Source organism: Cricetulus griseus, chromosome 2, assembly GCF_003668045.3.
Source record: "Cricetulus griseus strain 17A/GY chromosome 2, alternate assembly CriGri-PICRH-1.0, whole genome shotgun sequence".
Classification (NCBI taxonomy): Eukaryota; Metazoa; Chordata; class Mammalia; order Rodentia; family Cricetidae; genus Cricetulus; species Cricetulus griseus.
This window is the reverse complement of record NC_048595.1, coordinates 96,369,294-96,394,664: the sequence shown is the minus strand read 5'-3', so window position 1 is coordinate 96,394,664 and position 25,371 is coordinate 96,369,294. Positions and strand designations below refer to the sequence as shown.

Here is a 25,371-nt window from a genome sequence, read left to right as displayed (position 1 = left end):
TTTCTAGGAGAACCTGCTATGACTCACTCCTTCCAAGTCTGGCCTGACACTTAAAGACGGCTCACTGTTCACAGCCCTAGCCCTTGGTTTTCCAACAGAGGCATTGTGGAAAGATTTAAAATGAACAGAGGGACATCTTGGGGACAGGGATCTCAAGGACTTAATATTCTGCCACTAGGAAGGGAATCCCCATGTGACTGCATGTGGCAATACTGGACCCTGCACAGCAAACAGGCTGCATGGGAATTCCCTCCCACAGGATAAGAGGCGTGCACACTGGGGAAAGACAGAGTGAAAGATAAGCAGGGGCAGAAAGGAGAGAAGGGCCATGGGGAACTGAGGCAGGGACACCAGCAGAGGCATGTGCAACTGTGCCCTTGTCCGTTCAGGTGGCATGCTGCCAGCCCCACCAGCCGGCCTGGGTGTTAAGAAGAAATGGCCCTGCTCTAGGAGAAATATTGATAGGCCTCTGTCCCAGGAAATTGGGACTGAGAGATGGTCAAAGTGGCCCATGTAAAGACATCCCACCACCCTGCATGTGGGGCATAAGCAGTCTGAAACCCAGAGGGTCAGGAACAGGCTCCGCACCTAACATACCCAGTCTTGTGCACCCGATCCTGCACACAGGGTGTGAGTGTTATGGCTGGAGCTCTGGGAGCCTCACAACTTCGGGCATGAGGCTCACACACCTCATGACACAGAAGCAAGGTACACTCTGAGACATATTCTATGGACACATCAAAGAAGAGCAGGCAGCAGCCAGGAATCTGGAAGTGGTTCTTGGAAAGAAGGAAACCTCTGTGGAAGTTTCAAAGGCCAAGGACATGACAGGAAGAAAGTAGAGGAAGAAGAATGCACACACATTTGTCTCGAGAGCTTTTACCACATCTCAAGCTTGGTGGGGATCATGAGTGACAGCACTCAAGACAGTTGTCATGTGTCAAGCTGTCAGCAGACTCCTAAACCAGTGATCACAGCCCTAGTGGCCTCAAGGGTTTTATTGGACTAATACAGTGAATTTTAAATTTTCATTGATGTATAACCCACCTACTCTGCAGTTCACCAAATACAGCTGTGTTTAAAATATGTATCTGAATGAGCACACTTGGTGTCAGGCCATTCCTTCTGGAGAAAGGCTCTCTAGTATCCTAGGCTGACCTTGAACTTCCTTCCTGCTGCCACTTCCTGGATGCTGGGGTTGTGTGCACAACCACACCTGGTAGTGCAGTGCTGGGAACTGAAGCTAGGACTTCAGGCATGCTAGGTAAGCAGTCTACACCTGAACTACACCCCAGCTTTGTGACATTTTCATTCCCTATGAGGAAAGCTTAAACTCAATGTCAGTCACTCTGAATTCAGCCTCAGCATCTCTAGCCCCCTCCCTGCAGCTCACAGGCTCTCTCCCCCTCTCTCTCCACCCCACCCCCAGCCCTCTGTAGTTCAGGATGACCATGGGACTTGTAGTAACTCTCCTGCCTTAGTGATCTGAGCACTGGGATGACAGGCATGAGCCACTATGCCCACTCGAAATGTGGTTTTTGAGTGCTTGTAGGTGAGTAGTTACTCAGATGACCCCGACACTGTTTCTAGACATTCCCCCAACTCAAATTCACACATGGAAAACAAAACTGCTTTCAATACAGAAAAGTGCTCACAGTTACAGACTTCCATCACAAAGGAGAACTCAGGCCCCATGCCACTGGGAAGGACTTGGACTTGATGGGCCCAGGTGGACACATACAAAGCCTTTGTTTTAACGGTCTTAGTTGACACACCCAGGAGCAACACCCTTACCTCTTGCTCCTCGAAGATGGGCTGGTACTTCTCAAGTGATAACTTCTTAAGGATTCCAGTCAGCTCATCTTTATGAGAAAGAGATGGGGATTAAACACACACCACCAGCAGCAGCAACAAAAAACCCACTGCATTTTGGAATTTGGTAACACACAGCAGGAGTAGGTCTCACACTTCTCTAGGATATTAGTAAGATCCCCCAAGAAGTCCTAGCACAGAAAGATACCTTGGCTGTACCCCTGGTGACAGAGGCTATGTGTGCTCAGCCATACTGTCCCTCAGAGAAGGCTCTCAGCTCTCTTGAAAGCCAAGATCAATCTGTGGAGACCAGGGTTGCCTATTCCTGGGACTGCAGGAAGCAGACTTGGGGAGTTCCAGCTACTGGGAATGAACTCTACCCATGTAGGAACACACACTCAGGGCCATGGCTAAGGCCAGAAGCCCCCAGATGATCTGAGAATGGTGCCAAAGCAAGCAGACACCACAGATGGCGGTGGTATGGGGCTCACATGCATGGAGCCCATGGCCCCCACAATGCAGTGGTAGCAAAGCCAGAAGGACTTAGATTGGGGCACAAAGGTGGCATCAGACCAGGTAGGACAAGGGGAGGACACAGAGCAGTGTCTGGGACTAGAAGAAATGCAAGGACATGCTCAAGAGGGCATTGTCAGACTAGACACCTAACAGGAGACACACAGGCTGACAGCCAAGGCAGAAAGGAAGGAGAGAGCATGGTGGATGGATGACATGGAACAAGATGCTGTTTGACAGAGGGTAGAGAGGGCAGAGTTTTCCCTAAGACATCTGACAATAAATGAAGTAACAAGCTATGCAGATATCTGAGGGCTGAGCATTAGGCAGCAACCAGGGAGTGTGAGTAGCAGGTGCAAAGGTCCTGAGGTAGTAAATAAGTTCAAAGGAGATCGTGGAGAATGGGATTTTTTTTTTCCTTCACTCACTTAGCAGTGACTATCAGTGTGGCTACTGCATGCTGAGAGTCATGGGTGGGGCTGTCTCTGTGACCTGGACCCCTGAGTTTTGCTAGGACCCACTGAGAAAGCAGTGCTCCTTCAGCTGGCTGGCAAAGTCAGCACAAATATGAAAGAAGCTTGAAGATGCTTGCTAGCACCGAGGTCTGCCAAGATGTGAAGAAAGCATTCCCAAAGCCCCTGGGTCCACACTCACCTGAAGCTTGCTCCAAACATCCCCATCATATGAGCTGATTAATGTGTTTTCCTTAAGGTTGTTTGAATAGAGCCCATCCCCTCACTAGCAGTTGTGTGGTGTAAAGGGAAACAGAGCAGTTGGGTTTGGAAGGGCCTTCTACAGGCATCAGCAGAACAGCCTATGCTTAAATTCCACTTGAGTGCACTTACTACCAGGGAGGGGAAGAGATGTGAGACCTTGGCTGCACCATGCAGTTCTGTGCTGCCAGGTCACCACGGTGAACAGGTGTGGACTGGGACCTCTGGGGACTCACCCTCATCTGTGATGGTGCCGCTGCTGGAGCCCCCACTGCTCTTAGACTGTGGATGGGATGATGAGGAAGACACTGAGGATTCCGCAGCATGGCCTTTGGGAGACGGGGAGGGCGTGAGGGTAGGGGATGTGCTTTTAGAGGTAGCAGACGTTCCAGAAGGAGGCCGTTTGCTGGGGTCCAGTTTCTGCACAGGGCATAAAACAAAAATTGAAGCCACCACCTGGTGGGTGGAGAGGATGAGAATGGTACCTACTCAACAGCATATCTAGCTGGGACTGGAATGCTTGTAACGGAGACAGAAGGATGCAGAGTGGCATCAGGGTCAGGAAGGCTGGGCTTGGGTGCCACTCTGTTGCTGCCAGGAGGGGTGGGGTTTGTACTTAAATAATATTGAGCCTCCCATCTCCTCATGGAGTTAAGCTTCTAAGATTTACCAGTGTTCCATAGTTTTCAACCTACAGATTCGACACATTTTACTAAATTTAAACACATTTCATTTTTATATAAACTTATGTAAATGATATTTATAAAATGTCAAATTAACAATTCTAATTGTTGGGGTTGGAGAGATGGCTCAGTGGTTAAGAGCACTTGTTGCTCTTGCAGAGGACCCAGGTTCAGTTCCCAGCACCCACATGACAGCTGAGACCCATTAGTAACTCCAGTTCCAGGGTGCCCAACATCCTCTTCTGACTTCTGTGGGCACCTGTAAACACACATAGTACAGATACACGATGCACACAAAAAGCTCATACACATAAAAGAAATCGAATCTTTAAATTTAAAATTTATTTTAAAAAATTCTAATTTTTTTTACCATTAGTATAAAGAAATGCAACTGACCTCATATATTGGTCTCATGTTCTCTGAGTTACAACCCAGCCCCTGGCCCTCTACTCTGAGCTTGCTAAACTGGTCTATTAGCCCTGAGCATCTGCACACAGTCCTTATAGTTTTCTAACGGACAGACACACTGTCTAAGGGTAGAGGGAGATTGGTTTCTTCCTTTCCATTCTGTCGGCACAGGATGTAAGTGGTAGGCATCCTCGGTAGACAGCATCCTAGCTCCCCATCAGGGGAGTGCTTGGTCTTGTCTTTACTGGCAATTGAGATGCCACTATATTTATTTTACAGGAAATCCCTTTGATTGTTGCTTTGTGTTTTAGCTTCTCTACACCACATACATGCTAGGTGCTCTAGAAAGCCAGCAGAGGGCATGATCTCCTCAGACTGGAGTTATAGATGGCTGTGAGTCAACTTGTGGTGCTGGGACTCAAACCTGGGTCCTCTGAAAGAGCAGCCAGTGCTCTTAACCACTGAGGCGTCTCTCCAGCCCCTGGATTCTGAGTGTTGTTAAATTCTTTTCTACATTCCTTCTTCCATCTGTTAGAGGCTGTGTCACAGTCTCTGACTTTCTAATGCTGAACCCAACTTGCATAATGAACCCCAATTGGCTGGAAGGGTTTTCTTTTGTCCACCACTGGATTTGGCTGTGTGGAAGATTCCAGAATTCATGAGGACTACTGATGCTACATTCGTTCTTGCAGTGTCATACAAATTCACCTTGTCCCGATCTTAGGGGATAGAGAGACACTGCATCGTAATTCAGGGGTCATTAAGACACAACAATTGTCAAGTGTGGTGGCACACATCTTTAATGTCAGCACTGGGGAGGCAGAGACAGGAGAATCTCTTGCGAGTTTGAGGCCAGCCTGGTCTACACAGTGAGCTCCTGCCTCAAAAGACAAACAAAAAAAAATCAGTCCCAAATGTGTGTAGAACTTTAAAGTAAGTGAGGCAGAAAATGGCAGACCTGAAAAGAGAAATAACTTACCCCCATGTTATACAATTACAGGTGTTACCACTTCTCTGGGAACATATGGACCACGCTACCAGACAACCACACCTGTGACTCTGGAAAGAGTTGCCCTTCCCAGAGTCAGCAAGAGAATACACATTTTTCTTCCTGAAAGGAGGGGCTATGGGACTCTCACCAAAACAGATCATACTCCAGGGCATAAAATATCTTGACACACTTACAGGAGGGGGAAAGAACTATAATGGAGCCAAGCTATACATCTGCAATAGGGAGATTCCTAGAAAACCCTCAAATGACAGAAAAACAAAACAAAACCCAAAACCAAAAATCTTCTAATAATGGGTCAGGAATGATGCCCAGATTCATCTGTGACCAGTCACCAATGCTCCAAGTATGACCCTTGGCTTTATGGTGGAGGGTGCAGCTGACACCTCCTACAGAGATGCAGAAGTGGCCTCCCTGTCCCCACTCACCCTTTCTGTCTTACCAATGATTCAGGTTTCCATGATTGGCGAATAAGCCAGAAACCAGTCCCATACATACCTCATCATGGCATTGAGCCTTCTGCTTTAAAACAAAGGACAAAATCCAGATCCAGGGGGCTCCAGTTTTGAAGACTAATTTCTATTCTTCCCAAGGGAGCTGTTGAAAAGCACATCCTCTCTTCACTTACTACCAGAGCCCACGACAGAGAGACCATTTTTGTGTCCTCGTACTGGGGCAGTGGTTTCTAAGAACCCTGGCGGAAATGAACTGTCAGGAGACAGAAACAGATTCCCAGACCCCACCCTGAGAGTCAAGAGCAGTAGGGTAGGGTGGGGAGTCATTACTACACTAAGCATCAGGAGACCGAGGAACTGGCTCATTCCCCCGATGACTGTCCTGGAGTGCATCTTTTGACAGCTAATTTCTTTTCATCAGAGTCTATGCATGCTATATGTTGTTATAGTTGACAGATATGGCCAAGTGAGGTAATAGTTAATAACTTACATGCCTATTTCCAACATCACTGACAGAAAGCTAAATGATATTTAACACAGTTAATAAAACCATCATAATAGAACATTTTAGACAACAAAGGAGAAAATTACTTCAAAAGCCCTCTGCTAGTAGACTTATTTTAATGAGTAGCTGTGAGTAGCCAAGTAGAAAATGTAAAAAGACAAATACACGAGTTATATAACTTTTTGTATCCGATAAAGAAAATGCATCAAAATATCAGGAGGAACTTTTTTCTATAGCTGAACTCTAAGATAAACTTAACTATACCATCGTTTGTATAAATAATTCTGAACATAACAGGAATAAGTTCACGTGCTAGGGAGAAACTTCTTAACTAAATTATAAAGGGAATTTAAATAATGAGGTTTTGCTGTGAAAGGGTTGGGATAACAGAAAGTTATGGAGCCAGTAACAGCTGGGTAGAAACACTATTTCTCACACTTCTGCTAAGACACAAACCCAAGAGCTGGCAGTGTAGCTAAGTGAGCTGAGGTTCAGTCAAGCAGGCTTCCCTGGTCCTGTTAACCCTCTGCGTGTGAAAGGCGGGACTCAATGAACACACGCAAGTGTGCACAGGGGTCCCTTTCAGCACCCCCACCCCGTGCCCCACTGCAGAAGAGGTGGGGTGAACACAGGCCTACAGGGGGCAGATGCAGACTCTACAGGAGAGGCCATGACTGCAGTGCCACTGAGGCTCCCTCCACCCTGACACCCCAGTCCCACATGTGGGTCATGGGAGAACAAGCTACAGGTGCCACAGGCATCCAGAGAACAAGCACCTTGCTGCTGGAAGTGCCACTGGAAGAGTCACCTCCACTGCCCACGAGGGAGGCTGGACACTCAGGTGGGCTGGTGCCGGGCGCTGGCCCCACAGGACTAGACCGCTGGCTGGAGCGCTGGGTGGGCTTCTGCTCAGACAATCCAGCTGCTTTTTTCCTCTGAGCAGCGATCTGGGACAAGACACTGTCTACACTGCCACCTGAGGAGACAGAGAAAGGAGTGAGCACTGTGGCAAGAGTCCTTCCTGCTCCACGGTGAACTGTGAGCTATCTCAAGGCTCAGGCTGGTAAGAGTTCTACAAGAGGGCACGGAGGGGCTGAGGGGGACTAAGTGTCACATGGTGAGAAGCAGGGTGGGTAAGAGCCAGCTTGCCTTCACTCCTCCCAGGGCCAGCATGTAGAAATCCCTAACCCCATAGAACTCTAAGCGCCCTGCTTCTAACTGCACTCTAATTGCCATTTTTCCCTCTCAGCTTCTCTGAATGTACTGTAGCCTGGAGAGGAGTTGGGATGGACACATGGACACACACAGACACTCACTTCCTGGGGCTGTTCCCAGGAAGCCACTGGAACAGGTATTCATGGGGCAATGCTGTTGGTTAGTCCCTGCCAGGTGCACCTGCCGGCACTTACATGGAACTGGAAGACAGAGCGTGCTGACTAGCTGGGTCTAGTGGTATGGGCCTGGAACCTAAGCTACCAGGGAGGAGGATTCAGGTGGAGGGGGGAGGGGCTGCAAATTCAAGGCCTGACTGAGCAACTTAGTGATGGCCAACCTCATAGTAAAAAGTGAAAGGAGTGAGGGATATAACAAAATGGTAGAGAGCTCACTAACAACAAACTATCTACATTAACTTTTTTTTTAAAAAAAAGGAAATTGGTGACTCAGTCATAGAGCTTAGGCTCCAGAGATCACTGAACAGGCCTGAAAGTATCACCTGGGGGCCAGCCAGATGACTCACTAGCTAGAGGCACCTGCTAAGCCTACACACCTGAGGGAAATCCCCAGGCCCCACAGGATGGAAGGAGAGAACTGATGCCTATAAATTGTCCTCTGCCCTCCACTCATGTTGTGGCATACCCACACTCACACACACATACACAAAGTCACGTCACAAAATAATGTTTTTTAATTTCAGGGGGCATTGTCTGCATGAGCAATAATACAGGACACAGCTCACTAGGAAGTGGCCACACCAAGCAAATCAGGGCTCTGCAGCAGCTGCCTGGGTTCAGAGGTCAGAGGTATATGACCCAGGTGAGCCACTGAACCCCAGCTCCCTCACCTGTAGCATGCGGAAGACAACTAAAGGAATTGTTCAGGGACCATTTAAATGGCTCAGCATCGTGCCTGGCACAGTGTTCAATAAATCATTCTGACTATAAATATTCATAATATGCACAAAATAAAACACTGCAAAGTTACAGCAAAATGCTGGTGATGAGTGAGCCCCTGTGGGTGAGCTTATGCTCCCTAACCCCCTTTTTTGTCTTTTGGTTCATCCGGACTTCAAGTTTTTGTTTGTTTGTTTGTTTTGCTTTGTTTTTGCCAAATGCATGCATGCCTTATGCAGTGGCATGCCACAGGTGTGTCCCTGTCAAAGAGCTGGCTTTGGCTGGTCCTCAAGATCTCTGTGAGGACTTGGAAGTGTGCTGTGGATTAGAACTGAGGGGTCCCTGCTTTGACATTTCCTTGCCTCCAGCTTGCTGGATAAGTCTGGGCATGTCTCTTTCCCACTCTGAGCTTTGGTATCCTTGTCTGTTCAATGGATGGCAGGATAGAAGTTCCCCAGGCTTAGCCTTCAAGAAATTTGTGTACCATGAAAACCTTTGGCATTTTTTTCCATTTGTTATAACACTTTACAAGAAATAAGGAAAACATTATGGACTTGACTTCTTCCTTCTCATTTGGCTCCATCTTGGGAAAAAGAGTGAAAACAACCCTGAAGTGTCACTTCATTGAGAATTCTCTAGCTACACCAAGAAGCATGCTGGAGTGCAGCCATTTGTGGTATTGAGTGTAGATGGAGCTCAGGGCCAGTTGGTACCCTGGCCAGGGACCATGCCATCTCCCCGAGTGGCCTGTAGCTACTCACCTGAGCGGTTATGCAGCTCCCCACCCAGCCTGCTCATGCCCCCAACACCACTGGCACCTCCTGAGGAATGAGGTGAGTGGTTGAAGCTCCCAGAGCTGGCAGGAGAGGCTGGGCTCCGGGAAATGCTGGGGAATTTTACTGGCCTGCCAGCAGCCTGCAAATGCAAGGTGGAACCAGTTAGGACTGGGCCGTCTGTCCTGCCCACCCACAGCACAGCAGTACATGCATGCTGTGCCCACCAGGGTCCCTCCCCCACGGGAAAGAGCTTGCTTCCACCTGCTAACAACCCATTAACGCAGGCTGGGCCACAGCATGTCACTGAGGATCAACAGTGGGTGCAAGCTTACTCTAACCACCCACTGTTGATCAATGGCCTCTTGGCCACTCAGACCTGTGCTTCCCTCCAAGGCCTGCCCTCAAGTGTTAGCCAGGGCATGCTGGAATCACTCAGAAGGAACAAAGGCTTCAGTGGGCTGAATGGTTACCCCAGAAGACAGGCGAGCATCCTCATCTCTAGAACCCGTGAATGCTGTCAGGTGTCACCACCTTAGAGGTACTTATCAAAGGTGTGCCAACAGGGACATGGGGCTGGATAGGTGGCTCAAAGACTAGGAGTACTGACTGCTCTTTCAGGGAACTCATAGGTTTGGTTCCTAGCACCCACATGGAGCCTCACAACAGTCTGCAATTCTAGCTCCAGAGGATCTGACGCTCTCTTGTGGCCTCTGCAAACACTGTATACACATGCAGGTAGAGCACTCATAAACATAAGATAAAAATAAACAAATCAGAACAGAGCAGAATAGGAACTTGCCTGGGTCACCTAGATGCTCCCTAAGTACAATCTCAGGCCTCCTTGTGACAGAAGTTGGCAGAGGCAGGGACAGGGACCGAAGAGATGAAACTACAAGCCAGGGTATGCCCAGAAGAGTTCACAGAAGCATTAAGTCACTGAAGCAGGTTCCCCCCACCCCCACCATCAGCCTCAGCCGGGGCACAGCCCCACCCACAATGCTGCAGTAAACATTGCACTGAAAGAAAACATGCAGCCTGAGGTGACCAGAGAGCAGTGAGGCCTCACACCTCCCTCTGCTGGGTGCTCCTGGAGGCCTTCCTGGCTGCCCACCTAGCTCCCAGAACACATTCTCATCTTCTGGGTGCCCAGTGTTCTATATCCCATGGAGAAAGAGGTCAGTGAATACTTGCTGAGGGGATGAAGCATCAGTGCTTACATACAGGGGTTAGTGATATTTTCCAGAAAGCGTAGCTATGGGAAGCGATCTTAGGGCATGTTCTGACTGACAGTCCCACCTCATTTCACACACCCAACATTCCAGGATCCCAGAGACGACAGTGGTCCCTGCCCCCACACCCCACCCTTGCAACACTTTAACCTTCCACATGCTTGGCTCTTTGGTAGGATTTACTTAGACTAAGGGACATGGCTCACTTCGAAGAACAAAGCAGCTATGACCAGGGGTCCTAGTGTCTGAGGTCCTTCTGCTGCCACACATCCAGATCTCTGTGAGCAATGTCACAGTCCAGCAACGAGACAACTTACGGTGTCTGTGCCCATGCAGCCCACAGGGTGGGCCCTGCTGGCTCTTGGGGGCAGCACAGTCTTTGTGGGGTCCGCCTTCCCATTGTGACACATGCGGGACCTGTCAGAGCTCCACAGCTCAAAGCTGGACGGGGGCAGGAAGGGTGGGATGACGGCCTTCAGCTTGTCACTGGGGAGCCGAGGGAAGGGAGCTCCATTCCGTAGCTGAAAAAGACAAGCCAGGATTAGATGGGCCAGGAAGCTTCCACACTGGGGAAGGATCCGGTTTTCCAGTACTATAGATGATGGCACCCTGCTTGCTTCTCCACTGCCAACAGGAGCCCAGATAACACCACAGGCTCTCCTCCCAGTAACCAGTGCACTGTGGCAAGATGAGGGCATGGGAAGGGACAGAGAACCAGAGAGACGGAGAGATGCTAGAGGGGGAAACAAAGGGGATGGGGACCATCCTGAAGTGGCAAGGAACTGAGCCCAATGGAGGGGGCAGGGAAGCTGGGGCAAAGAACATTCCAGACATACGATGGGAAGGATGTAGGCAAGCCTGCAGCCCAGGGGTGTAGAAGGAGGGTGCAGAGCTACAAAATCAGCATGTTCTATGCTGGGCTGAAGGCATAAGGGGCAGAGGCTGAGGGCTCCAAGCTCAGCCACACTCCTGCCACACCCTACCCATGCTTCCATCACTGACAGTTTTTCAACCACGACTTAGTTTTACAGTGAATCCCTGGGGTCGGTATAAAACCCACATAGCCCTGACTGCTGGATGTCTGCAGCAGCATTCCCATCTCCACATTCATGGTAATTAAGAAAAGACTGAACATAGTGCCAGATGGTCCTCCGTGGGGACCGACATCCCACGGCTAACTCTGCCCGGGGGTGGGTGGGTGGGCAGGCGGGCAGGCAGGCATCTTTGCACCAATGGCTGCAACATCCACCCTGGGGCCAACAGAGTCATGGACCAGCAGTCACCCACCATGGGCCACCCAAGTGGGCACACTGCTACCCTCTGCTGCACACAAGAAGAGTGCCAGGGCTGGAGAATGCCCACCCCCCCACCCAGGTTTCCCTCATGGGCTAAGTGGTTTCTCTCCAGTCAGTGAACGGGTGTTGCCCTCTCTGGGATGGCCACGCTTCCTCTACCCGAGGGCAGCCAATCCACCACAGTTGGGCACTTCTACTCCTTGTGTGAAGTTGCTGCAACCCTTCTGGAAGCCAATGACTTTCACATTCTTTGCCTGAGGAATAATTAGGGAGGAGATGGCAGAATACGGATGTTGAGCAGAGCCATTAAGATTATAAAGAGCTATAGACCCCCCCCACTCCCAAGAGTCTGTCTTGGGTGAAGTCATTCTGTGATGGAATGTCCTGTCACACGGCTATTAAACATGATGTGGCTAAACAAGGTTTTAATGACATGGAAAAGATCATGGTAAATTGTTAATAAATCAGGTCCAACGCACTATGGGGAAATTGTAATGGCACTGGTCTTACGTGGTTCTGTCTGGAAGGCTGTGTGAGGAGGTGGAAAGAGCTGAATACTTAGGAAGTGCTGAGGTATTTGCTGTTATTAGTATAACATGATTCCACAATCTTAAATGCTAAAAAGGCTTAGGAAAAAACCACAAAGGATGGAAACAAAAAAAGTGCCATCAGGACTCACTCTGGATGTGTGATCTTGATAATCCTGAGGGCCATCAATTATACCCGATGACCAAGCAAAGTGTAGACAAGGGCCAGGACCACTCTGCTCTGCATCTCTGACCCTGTGGCTTCACAGGCCAGTGGCTCAGGCTCATGTGTCTTTGACAATACTGCCCCCTGGTGGCTAGAATTGGGATCTTGGTGCCAAGGTGTTCTAACCCTGAGACTTTTCATCAAGTGGAGAGAGGTAAGATAACACAGTGCTTATTCTGAGCCAAGCATAGGCTGAGCCTTCTGGGGGACAATATCATTCAAAATCTACCACTGTGATGACAATCACCCTCTGCGTTAGAGAATGCAGCTTTTCTCTGGGGATCTACCTTCCACATCTCTTCAGCAATGACATCCCTGGAGTTTAATAGGGACTGACCACCTGGAGCAGACTCCTGCACAGTATGCTGTGCCCACGTGACTAATCTGTAACCCTGCTGCCATGAGCAGAAATGACATGTGGGATCCACTCCCTCTTCCTCACTACACAAACTGAATGGCTTTCCTTTACCATGATCACAGTCACCACAGAACTAAGAGATCACAGACAGAAACCTCTAGAGCCATGAGCCCTTGGAAATCTTTCTTCCTTTTAAGTTGCACTCAAAACAGTCTGTCTTAGCAGTGGAGAGTCTAACACAGGCTGTAATGGCCAGAGCTCTGGCAGCCCTCTTGGACTGTGAGGTAGCCTTGGTAACAGATGATCGATCATGCATGGGGAACTGAGAGTAGAGGAGTATAGGTTCCCAACTCCATGGAGTAGGTTGTCTTATTTGTACCACTGTCACTTCAGGGACTATTTGAACTCTTAGCTTAGCCTACTTCTAAAGCTTACAGATCAGGAAACTGAGGTCTCTCCTAGACTAGAAATATCCTTTTCTCTCCCATTTAACCAGAATGGCCGAATGGCCTAATACTGGCCATCAATCTGTCCCCTCTAGTCCCTATAACATGGCCAAGATTTAGATTTGGCCACCAAGATCTGGGGGTGTGTCTCCACTGGAAGAATGTTTCCCTAGCATACACAATGCCCAGGTACTGTGCACCCTGGCATGATGGACTGATTCCATTAACCCCAGAGCTCAGGAGATAAACGTGGGCAGATCTGAAGTTAAGTCACCCTTGGCTACATAGCAAGTTATATGAGCCACAAGTGCCCATAAGGCCTCATTCACAGTTCAGGGCTGGCATCTGCTCTAACCCCTAGGAGCCACTGCTTCATTCACCGGTGCCCACACATGGAGGCCAATGCTCACACCCCTTCTCCTCAGTATCAACCAGCCAGGGACTGGCAGTCATCGTGCCAAATGTAATAGAGTGGGCAGAAGCAGCCAGCTCAGAAGCCCACGTTCTGGTTCTTCGCCCCCCTCTAGGGGAGCACAGGCCAGGCACTGCCTCTCTTGCCTTAAATGCTTTTAGGCACCCCACTCACCATGGTTGTCAGCAACACATCTTCCTTCTCTCTTCTTGGGCTCCCAGGACCTGCAAAAACAAATAGATGCTTCCTGAAATGCCCCTCCCTGTGACCATAGCCTGCAGAATGGCGTAGGGGGGCCCCACGTCCTGGAAATCCAGCTCTCCCGGGGGCTTAAATATTTAATAACAATTGGTATTCAATATACTAATAGACGGAAGGCATTTAAAGTCATCTCGGAGAGTATGTTTTCAGCCTCTCCAGAAGCCACTGCTGTGCTGGGTCAAACAGTGGCGGGCCCACTCAATGGTCTGTCTTAACAGCGGTGCCAAAGGGGTCGATCCAGGATGGAATCTGACTACCGGAGGGATCTTATCCAACCTATTTTCCTTCCAGTGTGGACATCTCCTTCAGAAACCTGCAGAGGTTGTTCAGTCTGTTGAATGTCCCTAGTGGTGTGCAGCGCTCTACCTCACTGCAGGGACTCACTGGATTCTGAGACACTTTCAGCACCACAAGCCAATTGCGTTGGATTGTGCAGATACCAAGCACCAAAGGCAAGAGAGGCAGTGCCTGGCCTGTGGTCCCTTAGCAGGAAGTGAAGAACCAGAACATGGGGCTCCTGTGCTGATTTCTGCTGCCCACTTTATTACAGTTGGCATGGAGTCTGCCTACTTCTAGTGTCTCCCAGACCAGCCACTGCTCCCATGTCTCATCCCCACACCATCACATGGCCAGTAGCTTGTGGGTGGGACTTGGGCCTTGGTGCCTCTACTGGAAACTAACCCACATGCAACCCTTCTCACCGCTGTCTTTGGTTGCATGGACTACTTCAGGTGGTCCAAGGCGGCTAGTCCTGTCCTGGGGAGGCGCCCGCATGGTGGAGTCCAGCGCCAACTCAGGCTCCTCAGAGAAAGGCAAAGGCTGATTGGCAGCCAGCCCACGTGGCAGTGTCTGCATAAGTTTCAGCTTTCGGAACCTGTTGGACATCCGGCTCCACCAGGACTGTGTGGGAGGGAGGAGACAGAAGTCAGCTGCAGGCACAAAAGAACAGGCCCGGGGACAAGGGTCCTACTCCATACAGCTTCCCCCTTCCTCGGTGCCAGGCAGGTGCCACCAATCAACCCTTAAAGATCACACTGCTGGCCAAATCCTCCCCTTGCCCTCTCAAAGAGGAAGGCAAACCTTCAGTCCTCCCTTGTCGTCAGGCAGCATGGGGATGCTCCAGGGTTGCCTGGCCTTCAAGTGGGGCAGGGGTGGCCGGTGGTTGGGCCGGCCTCGGTCCTTATTCACCTGCATGCACACAGACGCCAGCAGTCGAACAAGTTCAGTGTCTATGGGCACCAAAGACAGCATTTAACCTGTGAATACATCTTCCTGACCCTGGGGAAGGGCCCAAATCAACCCTTTTCACACTTAGAACTCAGTCCTGCAACACCAGAGTGGGCATAACCCATGAGTCCCCGGCCCAACCTCCTCGCCTCTCCATTTGCTGTTCTCAGAGATTCTCCTGCCCACCCCCATCCCAGAAGTCAGGAGACTGAGCATTGAAAAGCACAGGATCTCAGCCAGACTACAGCAGTTCCTATTCTGTCTCTATACTACCCTGGGTAATGGCAGGTGAATTACACAGTCCCTCTGTGTAATGCCATAAGGAGGTGGCATTAATCCCCAGCATATAAACATATAAACATGTCTTGGGGATTTCAAGGGAATTCCTTGGATGCTCAAGGTGCTGGAACTCAGTATGCACTAAAGAGGATTTTAAATCACACTAGCACATCCTGCAAGTGCCTATGAAAATGGCTCACTGTTCTCTTGACTCAGAAAGCCCTACAAAACCATGCAAATCAAGAGGTTCAAATCTTCATTTTCACTTTAAGGACATCTGTGAAACTGCCCAGACCATCAGAGGTATGCATATCTACAATGTCACCAAGTATCCCACGGTTGTCTTTCAAAGAATCAGTGTGTGCCAGCAGTATAATGGGAGAGGCATAGGAATGCCCAGGCTAAACAGTAAGGCTGGGAACTGCATCAGTGGCCCCCAAAACAGTGCTCAATTTTTTTTGCACACACTTAAAAATGCAGAGAGTGATGCTGAACTTAAGATTTAGATGCTGGTTCTCCAGTCACTGAACATTTCCAGCTGAGTCAAGCACCTAAGATGCAGAGTTAAATTTCAGATGCACTATCAGGGGAACGAATCCCCAGAGACAACTGACCTGATCTCCTGGGAGCCCATGGACTCTGGACCAACAGTCAGGAAGCCTGCATGGGACCCACCGAGGCCCTCTGCATGTATCTGACAGTTGTGTAGCTTGGTCGTTTGTAAGGCTCCCAGTAGTGAGATCAGGACCTGTCCCTGACACTTAGTTGACTTTTGGGAGCCTGTTCCCCATGCTGGATTACCTCAGCCTCAATACAGGGGGAGGAGCTCAGTCCTGCTTCAACCTGATGTGCTGTGCTTTGTGCAAGCCCATGGGAGGCCTGGCCCTTTCTGAATGAAGCAAGAGGGAGGAGTGGATGGGGATGGGAGTAATGGGGAGGGTCTGACTGTGGTCGGTATGTAAAATAAATGAAAAATGTTAATTAAACAAACAAAAAGAAGATGCACCATCAAACTGAAGCTTTCATGGTCATTTTAACCCACAGGCGAACCCCCTGCCTCCCTGAGACAACCTCACTGAAAAGGAATACAATGTCGCTTCAGAGGAGGCTGCACAGAAACAAACCACATCTCGGGAAACTACAGAACAAAATCTTTGGCACCAGAAAAAAAAAACAGCATAAAATAAATGCAAATAAAAAAATTGAAATGCAGCTGGGCATTAGTGACACAAGCCTTCAATCCCAGTACCTGGGAGACAGAGGCAGGCAGATCTCTGTGAGTTTGAGGCCAGCCTGGTCTACAGAGGGAATTCCAGGATAGCCTCCAAAGTAATAAAACCCTGTCTCAAAAAACAAACAAACAAAAAAATTAAATGCACTTGTTGAACAAAATGTAAAGAAAGCACTCAGGGCTCCTGGGCTGGGGATGCAGCCCTGTGCAGTGAGGAAAGCATGGGTCAGATCCCCCAGGAGGAGGTCCTGTGCTGGGGACCACCTGGACTCACCTGGAACTCTTCTACCTGTCCATCCTTTCCAATGTCCTTACGTCCTTTAGGATGCAGCAGTAAATAAGAAAGACAGAAAGTACCAACCAACTCTCTAAGAATTTGATAACAGACAAGTGTTTGGATGAAATTCTGGACAGAATTTTCACTTAAAAACCCAGGGGTTGGAAAAATGGCTCAGCAGCTCAGAGCATTTATTCCTCTTGCGGAGGAGCTGGGTTTAGTTCCCGGCACCCACATGTCAGTTCATATTAGGCTGTAGTTCCAGGGGATCCAATGCACTACCTGACCTCCATGGGCACTGCGTGTATGTGCCTCATTGACATACATGTAAGCAAGCCAATCATACATACAAAACATTTTAATCATAAAAAAAGCCCCCAAACACTAAGCATGGGTCTGGAACATGCCCACATGCCCAGTCAGGAGGCTGAGTTTAAGGCTAGCTCGGGCTACACAGTGAGACCCTATCTTAGAAGGAGAAGAAAAGAGGCTACGGTATAGAGATGGATCCAGAGGGCAACAGCATCTGCTAGCAGGCCTGATGCGCTGAGTACAATCCCCAAACCCACATGGTGGGAAGAGGAAACTAGCTTCTGCCATTCCTACAACTTGGGGTTGGGATCCCAACTCAGGCTCAGAGCCTATGGCTTAGGAGGCCTCTGAACTCCTCCATCTCTAGACTGAACCTCCAGGATAATGGAGCTAATGATATACCAGAGGCCCAGCCCTTATTTGGAATCCCCAGGCCTTAGAAGAGGGCCAGCAGGGGGAATGGAGGGGAGCAGCAGGGCCATGGCAACCCAGAGAGGCAAATGAGGTGGACACACTAGTACAGGAGCTTGGCCTGCAGCCCCTCACATGGAATAGAGTGGGGCTCCTCCTCCACTGGGCTTTTCTTGTCAAAGGTCCTTTATGTTTCCTGCAAAGTCACTTAGCATTTCTGGCTGTGACCACAGAATGGGTCTAGGTCCTAACAGCCTGCAAAACCACATGCCCTTGTTTGCCCCCTCTCCCTAGCAACTACACAGAGGCTATTGCTGGAAGGAGGCTAGCAGAGTGTCCCAAGGGCATGGGGTGTGCCCTTGACACCTGAGACTGGCTTTTCTACACATCAGCATAGGCTTCATACAGTTATGGGAGGCACTGTTTGGTTCCCGGGTGAGGAAGGGCATGGAGGCCGAGTACCTTCTGTAGGCTTACTCACCAGGATCATTCAGCAGCATCACCAGGTCAAAGGCCGTGTAGCCATTTTTGGCCCGAAGAGCAACATCAGCCCCTTGATTTAGCAGATACTTGACAATTTCCTTATTTCTGGGGAGCAAAGAGGCAGGCAGTTAGACTCCCTCTTCGCATGTAGATATCGATCGCCCTACAGCCCATACGCAAAGGCAAGGTCACGGAAGGTGCTGTGGATGGACCATTAGAGCTGGGGCCTTATAGAGGCTTACTGGTCATTGTGTATGTGCCCCAAAAGCGGGTTATGAACCTTTGGCTTTGCCCCCTGGATTGAGCACTTGTTTGGACACTTGCTCCCTGCCTGTGGTAGTCTGAATGTAATTGGCCCCCATAAGCTCACAGGGAGTGGCACTACTAGGAGGTGTGGTTTTGTTGGAGTGAGTGTGGCTTTGCTGGAGGAAGTGTGTCACTGCGGGGGTGGGCTTTGAGGTCTCATATGCTCAAACTGTGTCTAGTGTCTCAGACCACTTCCTGTTGCCGTGGATCTCAGCTCCTTCTCCAGCACCATGTCTGCCTGTACCACCACCATGTCCCACTATGATGATAATGAACTGAACCTCTGAACTATAAGCCACCCCATTAAATGTTTTCCTTTATAAGAGTTGCTATGGTCAGGCCAGATGGTGGTGTCTCACGCCTTTAATCCCAGCACTTGGGAGGCAGAGGCAGGCTCTGTAAGTTCAAGGCCAACCTGGTTTACAGAGTGAGTTCTGGGACAGCCAGGGCTACACAGAGAAACCCCGCCTCAAAATACCAAATAAATAAATAAATAAATAAATAAATAAATAAATAAATAAATAAATAAATAGAATTGGTGTCTCTTCACAGCAATAGAAAGTCTAACTAAGACACTGCCCTTGTCATGGATACTTTCACCAGAGGTTAGAAGCCTTGGGACTGCTCCAACTTGAATAGGAACCTCTAGAACCATGAGCCAAAATAAACCTTTCTCTTCATAAATTAACTGCCTCAGACATTTTGTTAAGAGCAACACAAAATTGGCTAATCCATCAAGCGGCAGGAAAAGTGTGGCTGTGTTCCCAGACAACAAGTCTGGCAACATTAACCAGGCACACAGTCTTCACATGTTTAAGCAGGGCACGGGCAATCACCATTGTTCTCGAGGACCATTATGTCTTACCACCCAGCAGCTTAGGAGCAAATGTGCTTTGTATCAGTCCTAATGCTCCTTCCTTAATGATAACAAAAACCAGGGCATCTGCCCCAAAGCACTCAGCCACCACACCTACCTCTGTAGGAAGGACCTACAGAGACCTTCCAGAAGGTTCTGCAGAGTCAGAGATTTTAGGCTCATCAGATAACATAGCCAATACAGGAGTGTAATGTGGCCAGTTGAACCAGGCAAGAGGAAATCCCCTAAGGGGAACCAGGGCATTTAGCAGCTATACCATGTCCCTAAAGAGGTCTGAAGGAGGGTGGCAGCCCACTTGGCTGGGATGATCACATTATTTTAAAGGTGGTCAAGAAGACTATGAGTGTTTAACTAAAATCATGAAAGTCCAGACATGTGTGACCACTGCTCACATCACAGAGGGGACGCTTAATGGAGGTCTCTGAACCACCATGTGAAAACTCCAAATGAACCAATCACATTATTCAGCTGAAAACAAATGAGAAAGGCATCTTTCTATCTAAGATGCGCCTGCTGCATGGGTTTCCACAGCCAGGGGGAGATTCCATGGCACGCTAGCAAGTGCCCTGGATAGAGGCAGGAGGCTGGCTGAACTGAGCCTGCATTCATTCCATCTTTTCTGCAGGCCTCAGTGTCTTCACAGCCCTAAGCTTCAGGTTGCATCTCAAGTCAGAAAACCCCATCCCCCCAGCCAGAGCACCTGCTTGGTCTCACGTGGAGGGACTTGTGGAGGGAGTGGGAGACACAGACCCATGGTAGGTGGCCTGCATGAGGGCTGTCCAGCCATGCACGCTGTCCTGCTTGTCCATGTCTGCATGCTTCTCCACCAGCAGCTGTACCAGGGCCAACTGCCCTGTAACAGCTGCCAGCATCAGTGGGGTCGCTCCATCCCCGTTGACCAGGTTCACGTGGTTGGGGTCTTCATCAGCAATCTCCTTGACCAGCTGGAAGTTTCCTACAAACAGCACACCTCCAGGTGACCCGTGGCCCTAGCATCACATGCTTATGTATCCAGCTGTCTCTCCTGATGAACATCTGCTCACTACCTCTGCTGTAGTCATGGGGGCCACTAAGGCAGGTCAGAGAGAGCCCCACTGAGACCCCTCTATCTATGACAGATGGAGACCAGCACATGAGCAAACAGAAGTACTTCCTCTGTCTCAGGGAGTAGAGAGAATGAGGAAGGGCCACAGGCCTGCAGAGGGAAAATACAGTTCTAGATGATGAGTGGAGATCCAGAAGGGCTGCCTGAAGGTGGTGTCTGGAGCTTGGGAGATAGACCAGTAGGTAAAAGTGCTTGCCATGCAAGCATGAGGAACTGAGTTCAAGTCTCTGGCTCACACAAAAGGCAGACATGTAGCACAAGTGTCTGTAATCTTCCTGTAGGAAGGTAGGAGAGTCCCAGCAGGTTGCAGGCTAGCTGGCCTGGCATATGATGAAGAACAGTAAGAAAAACTCTCTCATGGTAGAAGAAAGGAAGGTGGGATTTGAGCAACACCAGAAGTTGACCTCTGCCCCCCACCTGATGCCATGGCATGCATGTGACACATTCTCTCACACACATATGGAAACTCTGGGATAAAGGGCCCTTCTGTCATAACAACACCGAGGCCAGTAGAGAGAGGAGCCAGGGTACAGCTCAGCATCTAGTTGTGGGGCAGTAGGGACATGGGAGAGTATTCTAGAACCTATGGGTAGAATGCTTTAATAAATATGGGCCCCAGGGCTCACACTTCCCTGGGGAGAGTGAATTATAATTTCACAAGAGTTAAAAAATTATTGGAAAAAAAACAAAACAAAATCCTCAAACTGCATTTCTTCAGCAGATTCCTTGTACTCATGGATAGGTACAGGGGTGAGGCCTGAGGGTGTGACCTCGGGCTCTTCAACATCTGAAGCTGCTTTCTGAGGCACTTACCCATCTTCAGTGCATGGAAAATGTCAGGTCGACTCTTCTCCTCATCTAGGCAAACAGATTTCAGAGTTAGCTGAGGAAAAGTGTAACATAATTGTAAAGCTGCCGTAGTCAGAGCACAGGCTGGCTTTCTAAAGGGTATGCCTTAGGAGCCATGGGGCCATGGCTAGGGGCAGCGGAGTATGTGACAGCCCTCTGGGCCACTATCACCACTGGCTTTTGGAAACCCTGAAGAGACAGACCATTGCTCCAACTTCAAGCCAAAGAAGCTATTAGATTTAGGCACTGAAAATTTTGGGGTATATTTATCTAGGCTAATCAAAAAGTCCATTCTAAAAGAACTTGGAAAGGAAACTGATTTAAAAACAAGAAAAAACTTGCCGGGCAGTGGTGGGCACACACCTTTAATCCCAGCACTCAGGAGCCATAGGCAAGTAGATCTCTGTGAGTTTGAAACCAGCTTGGTCTACAAGAGCTAGTTCCAGGTCAGCCTCCAACACCACAGAGAAACCCTGTCTTGACCCTCCCCCACAAAAAAACCCTAAAATTTAACAACAATGAACTAAGTACAAGGTGAAAGGACCCTTGTACTTTCACTTTGACCCTTGGGCAGCTAAGCGTGGGAAGTCATGACCATGGCCCCCAGAAAAGGCATCTTTTTCTGTCTTCCCAAGCACTAACGACCTGAGTGAGATGCCTCTGCCCAGTCTCTAGATAGCTGTCTAGACAATCGTCCATCAGACATCCTCACACTGGACCCCGCCCCTTCAGATGGTGCTGAGACTCCATGTCTACCAGTGCAAGCCCCGCCCTCCACATACTCATGCCACCAGGGTCCCTACAGTTTGTCCACAAACAGACATTCCTTAAAGCTAATCAGCATGCTGGGCAGCACAGGCAAGATTCCTGCCACCTTCCTGAACTCCAGAAGGGACATCTATGCTCTGGGCCACCACCTATGGCTCTGGGCCACTGGGAGGAGCAGTGAGTCTGAGCTCCATGTGAACTAGAATGTACACTTCTAGACAGGCTGTCCCACTATTACAGCATGGAGACAATACCCATGCCACCAGGTTGTCCCAAGGGTCAGCAACTGGCATAGAAGGGAGATGCTTCAGAAGCATGGAGCTTACTGAGATTACCTCTATACTAATTGGCCCCCAGCAGTCACATAATGGTGTGACTCCATGACTCTCAATGTCAAGAATAGCCAGGGCCACAGAACAATAGGGCTAAATTTGCCTGTGAAATATCAACATCTGACATTGCACCTTTAGTGGCTGGAGAGATGGCCGAGCAGTTAAAAGCACTGGTTACTCTCCCAGAGGAATCAGGTTTGATGCCCAACACCCACATGATAGCTCACAAACATCTCTAACTCCAGTTGCGGGGGATCTGATGCCCTCTCCTGGCCTTCTAGGGTACCACAAGTATACAGACATACATGTAGGCAACACACTCATAAACATATAATTTGTAAAAATGTAAGTGCCTTTAAGTGCTTACAAGCCCAGTTTGCTGGGGCCCTGGGCTTTCCCAAAGCAGGACTTTTTTGAGAGGTAGGAATCTTAGTGCTGGTTGCTAAGCAGCCGCCTGACACAATTAATCACTGACAGTCCAGCCTGGTTCTCAAGGCTGAGGCAGCTGTGTTGCACTGATGGTCCATGGTGCTGGGCTGGGCCTTTCTTCACTCTGGACTTTAGTGGTATTGTCCACATCAGAGTAGTTCCAGGGACCCTGCCATGTCTCATGTAGAAGAAACCTGCCCCAATCTCCGCATTGCACAAGGATAGAAGAATGTCACTGTCACTGGGAAGCTTTGGGGTGAGAAAGAGCCTGTGGAGGCCAAGGTCTTGTGGGGGTGGACTTCCAGAATTTCCAGGGAAGAACTGGGGCTGATTCAAGGACCTCCGTTATGATGTCATGCAGCCTCCGCTCCTATGGTGGTCCTCCCTGCAGCTGGCACACTTGCTGGATCTCTGAGATCTAATCATAGTTATCTTCCCTGGGACACCACCCCTGCCACTTCACATTGCCCCAACTCTGCCACACTGGCTCTCTTCATCTCTTTCTTATCTGCTGTTTTTAACTCATAATACTTACCTGTCCCACACTGTTATCATTTATTTCCTATTTACTACCTGCCTTCCCTACAGAGGCAGCATTCCTCCAGGGTGGGGAGCTGAGTCTCGACTGTTCACTGGCATGTGTCAGTTGCTTTGAAGGGTGCCTGAACTGAGCAAGCATCCCACAAACACTAGCAAAGGAACTGAACTTCCACTGTTGAAAGCTACATACCCAGCAATGGAACAGACACTTCAATGCACAACTGTCACAAAGTCAAGAGAAATGCATTTGTACTTCCTGTTACAGGACACTAGGGTCCCTGGGGTGCAAACGCCATGCCAGGGGCCACACAGTCTGAGTGGGCAAAGTGAAGCTGAAGCTGGGTCTGGTCAACAGTCAGCACTTGTCTCCCACTTTGCTAGGTGTTCAGGCTGTATGTAACACTGCTGAGCAGAGGTTCCGAAATGCAACATGCTCTATAACCACTTCACGAGGAACAACCTTAACAATGGCAGACAGCAATGAAACACAACCATGTGCCAGCAAAACCCAAACTCCAAAGGGAGCTACTCCGATGATGGGGGAGGTCCTTCTGTGTATATGTATATCTTATTGGTAATTGAATCTAAAGCACTGTTGGCCAATAGAGGAGCAAGATAGGTGGGAATAGGAGTCGAGGAGGATTCTGGGAAATGTAGTAAAGAGTAGTCTTGTGATCCAGGCAGGAAGTGACATAGCAGGCAGACTCAGAAGATAAGCAGGGACAAGTAGGAAATCGCTCTCTTCCTCTTCCTCCTGCTCTCTTCTCTAGGTCGCCATGTGACCGCCAGGAAGACAGGACGTAAGGTTAGTGTCCTCTATAAATCTTATAAATATATAGATTAATAGTTATGGTTAATAACTAAGACTGATCTTGCAGATAAGAATTCCTAGTCATTGGCCAGCAGCATTGTACCTAATATAAAGTCTCTGTGTGTTACTTGGGACCTTCATGTGGTGGTGGGGCTCGGGCAGCTGGTGGAAATATTTATCATTACACTCCATAGTAATTTTGAGTGAACTGGTCCTTGGGGATTTGATGGCCAGCACGCCATTGCCATTCCTGAATAGAGGGTACAAACCTAGGCTTGGGACCAACCTGTCCAAAGTCTGTCTCTGTACTCAGCACAAGGCCACACCCACTCATTTACATTCTAAGTGTGGCTGCTTTCACTCTAACAAGAGCCAATATTCATTGCATCAGCACCTAGCTAGCCCAGAAAGCCTAAGTGCTCGTGATCTGGCTTTTACAGAGAAAACTTTGCTGGCCTTTGTTCTGGAAGTATCCTAGGACCACCAAATCAGAGTTAACACTTAGGGATGAAAGGCCCAGTCTACAAGTTTATAGGCTCTTCTCAGAGCACCTGGTCACATTGAACAATGTGTAAGGCCTGTGTGTCACAGGCACCCTAGGCACTGTATAGCTAAAAGCTTATGGCCTGTCTGCCTGTCAAGACTCCTACTTCTGCACACGTTTTTGGTTGTGCAAACCCTAGCTTGTGCCACCTAAACACTCCTCTGGGAGGCCACAGCAGGGATGGGGGTGTTTTGGCCTGACCTGTTTTTGGCCTGACAGTGGTCAGGGGGTCCAGGTAGTCAGCCAGGTCCCTGTGTTTGCGGTCAAGGGCAACCTCGAAGGCTGTCTTCTCCAACACGCTGAGGTGGTCAGGGTTGGCTCCCTTTTCAACCAGCTGCTGCACCACACTGAGCTTCCCAAGGAGGGCCGCCAGCATCAGTGGGCTCCAGCCCACGGTCTGGGCTGTGTGGTTGGGGTCGGCACCCCATTCCAACAGCAGGCGTACCACAGCCTCATGCCCATGCTGAACGGCAGCCATCAGGGCCGTGATGCCCAGCAGTTCATCCCTGCTGCCTCCCATTGCTGGTGACTCGCCAGCGGGGTTGTGATGGTCCACAATGGCTCCTGCCTCCAGCAGCAGCTTCACCACACCCAGGTGGCCACCCCGAGAAGCCATGGTGAGCACACTGGCACCCAGCCGATTCTGAGCATTGACATCAGCCCCATGATCCAAAAGGAGATGTGCCACGTTGGCATGCCCACACCTGCCAGAAAGATGGGAATTAGTGACACTAAACAGAAAACACTGAAAAGTGAACAGCTCCAATAACCCTCACCATTGTCAAGTACTGCAGGCAAAGGGGCTGCTTAGAAAGAACAACCTCGGTCTGGAGTGAGGTACCAGGCTGGCC

At 49.4% G+C, this 25,371-nt stretch overlaps 1 protein-coding gene across 2 annotated transcripts in view; it reads right to left on the bottom strand.

The window, feature by feature from the left end:
- The window catches only part of Anks6 (ankyrin repeat and sterile alpha motif domain containing 6), a 43,967-nt gene that overhangs the window by 11,623 nt on the left and 6,973 nt on the right, over positions 1-25,371 (bottom strand). The window contains exons 2-13 of one of the 2 annotated variants that reach the window (XM_027403134.2): positions 24,722-25,224; positions 21,061-21,105; positions 19,893-20,097; positions 17,958-18,064; positions 14,820-14,968; positions 14,441-14,639; positions 13,653-13,702; positions 10,532-10,735; positions 8,971-9,124; positions 6,875-7,074; positions 3,275-3,458; positions 1,795-1,862 (exon numbers count right to left, since the gene is read on the bottom strand). In XM_027403134.2, coding sequence (XP_027258935.1) covers positions 1,795-1,862; positions 3,275-3,458; positions 6,875-7,074; positions 8,971-9,124; positions 10,532-10,735; positions 13,653-13,702; positions 14,441-14,639; positions 14,820-14,968; positions 17,958-18,064; positions 19,893-20,097; positions 21,061-21,105; positions 24,722-25,224 — 2,068 coding nt within the window. The remainder of the gene's footprint in view (positions 1-1,794; positions 1,863-3,274; positions 3,459-6,874; positions 7,075-8,970; positions 9,125-10,531; positions 10,736-13,652; positions 13,703-14,440; positions 14,640-14,819; positions 14,969-17,957; positions 18,065-19,892; positions 20,098-21,060; positions 21,106-24,721; positions 25,225-25,371) is intronic. The other variant, XM_035439883.1, reaches the window with a different exon arrangement.